Here is an 8,223-nt window from a genome sequence, read left to right as displayed (position 1 = left end):
CCGGTGGCTCATGTTTTGAGTGCTGGGTGTGACACCAGGGGGCTGATCTTGAGCAGAGCAAAGCTCCTGTCTGCCCCATCCCAGCTCCTGCCTGCTGGGAACCATCCGCTGGCAGAGAGCACCAGAGCGAGTGGTGGCTGCAGGATGGCTGCACATGCTGCTGGGGTCCCACTGGGAGCTATCAAAAAAGGCCATTTTAGGGCTTTAGTACTTATGCTATCAAATAACAGCTCTTCCTTGTGCCCCTTGGGAGGGAATTGTCTGAGAACTGCGTCTCCCCAGGAGCCAGCCAGGAGCAGTGAGTCCCCTTGCCTGGGTAAAGCTTTGTGTACCCGGGGCCTGGCTGGGGGGACTCACCACTGACATCTCTCCCTGCAGCAGTTAAACATTAGGGCAGCAGGACATACTGGGGGCAGGAGCTGGAGCATCCAGACATGATGGGGCACTGCTGAAAATACCTGCAGGTTTCAAGGTTAATTCCATCTTCCCGGTGAGGTGAGTGCTGGCCTGATCACAGTCTCACTGAATTAGCTGGATATTTTTTTGTTTTTAATTCATGCTGCAAATTTGAGCTCCTTCTGCTGCTAATGTGACAGTAAGTAGGGGCAGAGCAATGGCACTGCCATCCCCAGCGTGTGGCGGGAGCCTCCCGGCCTCAGCCACGGCCACAACGCTCCAGCCTGACGTGTCTCGTGGGAAGGGAGATGGCTCTGGAGGGGAGCAGCGCTCGCTGCCCAAGCCCTCTGCCCGGCTCAGCGGCCGGAGCCAGCGCCACCTGCCCCCTCTCACCAGTGCCGCCGTCACGCCGTGTTTATGCAGCGGTTTGCACCGTGATGTGTTTTCCGTGCCCTGGGGTCAGCATCCCTGCTCACAGGCTTGTCAGGAGGAGAGGCATCCACAGCTGTTAGCGGTGGTGGGAAGGGGAGGGAGGCTCTAGCCCGACTTGCGCAGCAGCCCCGATGTCCCCGCGGTGGGGACAGTGTGGGTCACACGGCCAGTGCACTGGGGCAGCGCCCAGGCCTCTGCTCCTGGATCCATCCGGAGGGTGCCTTCTGTGCCTTCCGATGTCCTGGGGTGTGTCCTGCTCAAGTAGCCCACAACAGTGGGTGGGGGGTCCTGTGGCACCCAAGAGGATCCGTCCCCTTCTGGGTCCCTGCTCGGTGTGTGTGCCGGGATGTGCCTCGGGTGCCTTTGCTGCCAGCGGGACACGGTGCTGCTGCAGCTGGGGCTGTCGCTCCATCAGCCACACGGGTCAGGGATGCCTGGGGAGGGGAAGGTGCTGGAGGGGTTGTGGGTGCCTGGGGAGGGTGCCAGCAGTGGTGGATGCTGTCGGGCACGTTTGTTTTTCCTGCAGTGGTGCAGCTCAAACTGAGCAGGTCAGAGCCGGCCCTGTGCCAGGCATGCAGGGCAGGGTTTGGATGGACATGCCAGTGGGCAGGAGTGGGTGCAGAGGGGCTCCTCAGCTTCTCCAGCCTCTGTCTGTGCCCAGCATGGGACAGAGCAAGAACCCACTGTTTGCCCAGCATGTGCCACCCTACCAGCCCAGCTGTGGCTCTGGTGAGGGGCTCCAGCTCTGTTGGGCAGAGAAAGAGGCTTCCAGCTATCTGGTGGTGCCATGGCTTAGGGGAAAAATCCCTCCCGGACCAGGCGCCTATGCTGACCGGGTGATTAACAGGCATTTGCAAACGTCCAATGCATATTTAATTGCCCTCCAATACGTGTTTGCACAAACATTAGCCCGAGTGTGTGCCCACGGTGCTGCTCCAGTCGTGGGTGTCTTTGGTACCTTGTGAGGGCTGTGGTGGGGGGCCATGGGAACTGGGGTCTGTGGGTCATTTCCAGGTACTCGGGGTGATGCACAACCTGCCCTTGCCCCAGCAGAGGGCAGGTGGGGGCTGCCCCATCCCCGCTGCCCACAGACCCTCTCTGTGTGGAGCGGGGCCGCGGTGAGGGATGGTGCCGCCGCAGGGAGGGAGCACACAGCCTGTCTGTCTCCAGTTTATGAGAGCACCAAGCTGTCCCAGCAGGCGTTTTCAATTCCGTTTATCTGTGTTTCCCCATTGAGTTCATTTTATTTCCCCTGATTTTTGTTTCCTGGAAGATTTATCGATCCTGGTGTGCTCAGTTTATGACAGGTAGCAGGCCATAAAGCACGCGGAGCAACGGCCCCCAACGGCCCCCTCCTTCCTGCCACCAGGACACTGCAACAATGTCAGTGGGAGGAGAGGGATTGTGCTGTGTGACAGAGGGGCCTGGGTGGGCAGGGGGCCGGGGTGGTGGAGGGCTGAGCACTGGCCGTGTTTGGTGATTTGTCCGGTGCTGGTGCGGAGCAGGGTCAGGCAGCTGGCAGCTTAGCCCCATTGTGCAGGGTCTATGCCCAGCCATGGGCCTACTCGTGGCTGGGGGCTGCCTGGTGGGATCCTGATCCCCTCTGCCCATGTCCTCATGGAAGTGCAGAGCTGGGGCTGGGCAGTGCATCAAGTCCTGTCCTCACCCCATCACCTCTGTCCAGGCATCTGAGGTCTGTGGCATCCACTGGGAAGGGCACACGATGCCGCTGTAGGACACATCTGAGAGACATCTGTCCCCAGCAAAGGTGATGACCCTGGTCATCCATCCATGGGACCTGCCCTCCTCTGGATGCACTTGAAGGTGGCTGAGCCCTGGGGTTAATTAATACATATGCTTCCCAACTAAAATCGGAAAGAAAGAACGTGCTTGATTCAATCCAACCTTTTCTCCACTCCTCTGCCGAATTCCTGTCTGTGGGAGCAGATTTTATTTGTCTTTAGAAAAATTCGGACCTGGTTGGAGCCCTCAGGTCATCACTCTGCCTCTCCACTGCTGGAGCTGTTGGACCCAGAGGGCTGGCACAGCCTCTGCTGGACCCACTGCCTTTGGCCTTCACTTCTTCCAGCAGGAATCCTGTGGGGAAAGAGCCTGATCCTGGCTGTGGCCAGGGAATAGGTGGGCGAGTGCTGGTTAAGAGCTGGACACAACAGCCTCAGCACCACTGTGGTGGGAGCACAGAGGAACCCTTTGCCCTGTGTCAAGGATACCCTCCTGCTCCTGCCACAGCCCTTGGCCCCCAGAACTGTTCCTTTGGCAGTGGCTCCCTCCACTCACCGACACAGAACCCAAATGGCTGCTGATGCTGGGTCCTGGGCAAACGGGGTGTAGGAGCAGCACTGGGAACCCCACCAGGAGACCCGGCCTCGGTAAACCCTGGTGTTGGGTATTTTCCTCAGTTCCCTGCTGAGATGGATTAAAGGAAAGCGATAAGTGGATGGGATTTCCACGCGTCCAGAGGGACGGGGAGATATTAGAGGTATTAGCTTTTCGTCTGGGCTGATAATAATTGGTTTTCAGAGGGATCAGGGCTGGTGAGAGCGCTGCTCCCGACAGGCTGTGTGTCCCAGGGGGCTCTGGTGGCACCGATGGGACCTCACAGTGGCTGTGAGCCGGCAGTGCCGGCGGCATGAGGTGGTGGGTGAGGAGGGGAGTCACAGGGCAGCCTCTGCAGCCACAACAGTGCTGTGCCATGCAGGGGGCTGCCAGCACTGTCCCGGTGCTGTGCCGTGCAGGAGCCATCAGAGAACGTGGCAGCAGCGTTTGGCGGAGCCCGGCACGCCGGGGCCGTCTGTATGGAGGAACAACAATCTCTCCAGAGGAGATGAAAAGAATTCTAATTACATCTCCGAACAATATTTGTTTTGAGTGAGGAAAGCAAACCATATGGCATGTGGGAGCCTGTTTGGGGCTGCATTAACCGAGGATTTGTTTTTCATTTGTGCCCTGATCTGAGAGAGATGCGATTTTTGCTTCATTTATTTATTACGCCTTGGAGGCACAGGGGGTCCTGCACTCACTCTGGGGCAGAGGCCCCAGGGGTGCTGTGGGAGTGGGGGGCCGCAGGCTCCTGCTTCCTCCCTTTCCTCCCACTGCTCTTTGGGAAGTGCCAGGGGCTGGGTGGGCCAGGTGGTTCTGCTGGGGTTGGGGACGGGTCACCGGTTCGGGCAAGGGGAAGCTGCAGATGACAGGGACCTGTCTGCTCTGCTGAGGGGATGGGGTCTGTTTGGCTGGGGAAGGATGCAGGCACTCCTGGAGACCTCGCTCACATGGCTGGAGGCACTGTCCTTTGCTGGGAGGGTGGTGTGCCCCTGCAGGAACCTGCAGCCCTCGCTCTGTCTCCCGCAGCCCTCTTCACCGAGACCCCCCACGACATGACGGCGCAGGCGGGCGAGGACGTGGAGATGGCGTGTTCCTTCCGCGGCACCGGCTCCCCCTCCTACTCCCTTGAGATCCAGTGGTGGTACGTCCGCAACCACAAGGACTGGACGGACAAACAGACGTGGGCTTCCAGCCAGGTAATGCCCCTCGTCCTCCCCCTCTGTAGCAGCACAGAAAGGCAGAGCCCTTCCCTGCTTTGCCCAGGGGAAGGGGCTTTGCTTGCAGCCACTGTTGGGTTTCGGTGGGGGACCCCATACCGCAGCAGCATTCCCAGTGCTGACCGGACCTGCAGAGCAGGGTCTCACCCCTCTCTGCACTGAGAGGAAAGCCTGGGGGTTCCCTTGGTGCAGGATCCTGCACTGCATGGCATCTGTCTGCACTGAGGTGCTCTGAGGCCCGCAGGGCTGGGCTGTCCTGGCTGCCCTTCCCAGCTGAGGGTCTGCCTGGCCCATCCCTGTGACCAGTCTGAGGTAGAATCTTTGTTTTTGTGCTTGTACCTCCCCCTACCTCATCACCTGCTCGTCCTTCCTGGCCCTGCACCCTCCATCCCTCCCTTTTTTTCCCTGTTTCCCTGTGTATTGGTCCGGCAAACAGCCGTCTCTTTATTTCTCTCTCTGTTCACACAGAGATAAGGGCCAAAGAATGGGAAGCAGCTTTGGGGATTTTAATGAGCCTTTATTGTCCTGTTCTTTGGCAGAGAAAAATTGAGAAGCCTTGGGGCAGCGCTGCCAAGAGGAGCATTGCCAGGAGCCAAGGGTGGCGGGGCCAAGGGTGGTGGGGGCACTGGGAATGCCCAGCCAGTGGCTGCTGAAGGGGATTATTGGTAGGAATGGGGGCAGGTGCTGGCAGTGATGGGGACAGGGTTCCAGGGATGGGGGGCACTGCTGCAGTGGTGATGGCACAGCGATGGGGACTCCATCCCCAGTCCTGGATGATGGAGCTGAGATGCCAGGAACCTGTGGGTGAGCACCCCATGCCCCCTGGCTGCTGTAGTGCTGCTAGTTCCTCCCATCCCAGGTGCCTGGTGTGCCTCCATCTGCCCTGGGTGCCTGGCTATGCTGGGGCTGAGCAGCCCCTTCTCCCTTCTCCCTCTTCCTCCTTGCCTGGGGCAGCCACCCTGGGGGTGGGAAGGGGTCCGGTGGCCTCTCACCCACTCCCAGCTGAGCTGACCATTTCTCTTCCCTTTCTGGTCTCCCCCCATGCTGCTCCTCCCACAGCTGAAATCATCACCACCAGAGGAGCCCGGGAAGGACGCAACCAAAATCAGTGTGAGTTTGGGTGATGGTTCTTGGGGGGCTGCACTTGAGGGCTCACTGGAATGTTCTGCTCATCCCACCAGTGCTGCTGTGCCACAGGCTGGGAACACCGGGGTAGGAGGGCTGGGTCTGCCCTGGCTTGGTGCTGGGGTGACCTACTCTCCTTGGCACCAAGTGGCACAGCCTGAACCCTGAGCCCCGTCCAGTATCTGAGTGACACATTAATGCCAGGGATAAAGTAATCCAATTGGCTCAGCGGATTAGCATCCCAAAGCCATTTAGGCTCATGTGAGCAGAATGAGGAGACACTAATCAGTTAAATACAACACTCTTGGCCTTCCACTGTCCAGCATCTGCCCCTGGCTCTCCCTGTCTCGGGGGGCTTTGTGTTTGGGGGTGCCACAGGCACAGAGCAGTGTTGGAAGGTGCTTCCCACCATCACCCCTCCCCTGCCAGCCTCTCCTGGCTATTCCGTTTTTCCCTCGCTGAGCAAGCAAGGGGGGATGAGGCTGTCCAGGTGCCCAAGATTAGTCCCCCATCCCCAGGAAATGACCAAGAGTCTTTAACAAGGAATACAGTGCCAGAACCTTTCCCAACAGAGGGCATCACCTCTCAGTGCCCGTCTGCAGGGATCAGCAGGTGATTCTCTTGCTGGTAAGGAATCCCCCTCCAGGGCCCACATCCCCTTTGATCAATTCACGCCCACAGTCCACATCCAAACCTCAGCAGGTCCCTCAAGGATCTGTCCCTTACCGGGGTGCTGTGGCTTGCTGCCCCACAAACAGCAAAGTTCCAGGGCTGCTGCTGGAGCATCCAGAGACTGGGCTCTGCCAGGCTTTGTCAGACCCTGTCTGCAGGCTCAGAGTGCTGCTCCCCATGTCCCACCCCAGCCCTGCTCCCGGGGCAGGAGGGGCAAAGGCAGGTGCATGGAGCCATCCTGGGGCGAACACTCCCCCTCATCTCAGCATAATTAGGCATTTAATTGCACGCCGGGATGGAATCGATGTGTGTGAGGGTGTAACTGGGATTTATTTTGAACTGCTAGAGGTGCAACGCCTCTGCTGCCTCCTCCAGATCCAGCCAGCAGGGAGAGGCTGGAGCTTCAAACCTCTTTTGTTTGTTGTTATTTCGAATGTCCTTGATCATGAAGTGTTTACGGAATGGAGGAGGTAAATGAACACATGTGGTTCTGATGGCACTTGTGGTACTGCCATGGCAGCGGGTGACTGGGAACAAACAGCAGCACCAAACAGTGAGGGGTGATGTAAATCCCACTCAGGAGCCACCATGCCAGGAATCCCTTGGCCGTTTGTTTTCCACCAAACACACCTGGCGCTGGAGGCACTGGCTCTACCTGGAGCCACTGCATTTGTGGGGATGAGGAGAAGGGAAACATGACGGGTCTGGGTTAATTTTTTTTCCCTGCACAGCACAGGGCTGAGCTGGGTCTGGGCACAGCACATCTGCCCACCCTGGCCGTGCCAGGGGCTCTGCCCTACTCCCATGGTCAGTGAGGGCCGTTGCTGCTCTGTCTGTGCTGGCGGAGCCACGAGAGTTATGGATGGTCATAAAATCCTCCCTCCCGAGGCTCGGTGACCTGTTGGGCAGTGGCTCCGTGGCCACTGGCGGCACCAGCAAATTGGGGTTTTATTTTATTAGTTCTAAATTTCCCAGCCATTAATTTCAGTGACTTCTGGCTCTCCCGACAAAGAGGTTTTTTTGAGGCTCCTTTCCCATGACAGTCTCAGCATCCGGGCACGCTCTCACTGGGACCTGGCAGCTCCTGCCCCTGCCTTGTCCTGTTCAGACCCCCAATCCTGATGATGCAGGACTGGGACTCATGGCTGCACATGGGCTCTGAGCAGCCCCGAGATGCCCTCTGGGGTGGCTCTGGCCATGAGCTGTAGCACCAGCTGCCTCTCAGCAGCCCATGGTGTGCAGGGCAGCCAAACACAGCAGTGTGTGTGTGCTCATGTGTGAGCAGGTGTGTGCATGTGCCTGCATGTGCTGGCTGCCCTCACTCTGTGAGGCTGTGGGGACACTGAGGGGTCCTGGTCCCCACGCTGCCTCCTTTGCCATTTGGGGCAGATTTTGCCTCTCTCTGGCCCCGTTTCCAAACACCATAAAATCCTCAGCTAACAAATGCAGCGGCGAGTAGAAAAATGGCCTTTGCCATCCAGTGTGATTATAGGGAACGGAGCCAGGGGCCTCGGGGCGGGTTATAAATCTGATTTATTGACCCAGCCCAGAGCAGCCACGGCTATGGCTAGTGAGTAAGTCTTAAATTTCATTGGGTGATAAATACTGAGAGCGAATCAATTTGGTAGAAAAGCTAATTAGCCAGCGTGGTTCCGCATCGATCTCCGAGCCCTGCGTGGCCGGGTGCGAGCCAGAGCTTCCATCATCCCACAGGCCTGGGCTGGGGCTGGGTCCCCCCTGTGCCAGCTGCCCGGCTTTGCCCACCTGCACCATGTCCTCCCCAGAACGCGCCTGGGGCGTGGAATGGTGGCACACGGTCAGAGGTGGCACTGAGCTGGGTGTCTGGGGGGCAGTGGGAGTCCTGGGGACCACCTGACCCGCCATCTGCCCTGCTGCAGGTGGTGAAGGTGGTCGGCAGCAACATCTCCCACAAGCTGCGGCTGTCGCGGGTGAAGCTGGAGGACGAGGGGACGTACGAGTGCCGGGTGATCGACTCCAGCGACGGCAAGGCACGGCACCACAAGGTGAAGGCGTACCT

General features: G+C 58.8%; 1 protein-coding gene across 1 annotated transcript; it reads left to right on the top strand.

The window, feature by feature from the left end:
- Positions 1-3,478: 3,478 nt before the first annotated feature.
- On the top strand, positions 3,479-8,221 carry VSTM2L (V-set and transmembrane domain containing 2 like; the record flags this gene model as incomplete). The annotated part of the gene is given in 5 exon segments (XM_029960415.1): positions 3,479-3,490; positions 3,806-4,081; positions 4,083-4,367; positions 5,448-5,498; positions 8,084-8,221. Coding segments are annotated over 5 exon segments (762 nt in total), but the record flags the coding sequence as incomplete, so codon positions are not given.
- Between the last annotated feature and the right edge of the window lie 2 nt (positions 8,222-8,223).

The sequence above is a fragment of the Manacus vitellinus genome, unplaced genomic scaffold (genome assembly GCF_001715985.3).
Source record: "Manacus vitellinus isolate BGI_N305 unplaced genomic scaffold, ASM171598v3 scaffold_26_pilon, whole genome shotgun sequence".
In the NCBI taxonomy this organism is placed as follows: Eukaryota; Metazoa; Chordata; class Aves; order Passeriformes; family Pipridae; genus Manacus; species Manacus vitellinus.
The sequence above is the reverse complement of the archived record's forward strand: the minus strand, read 5'-3'. Positions and strand labels throughout refer to the sequence as shown.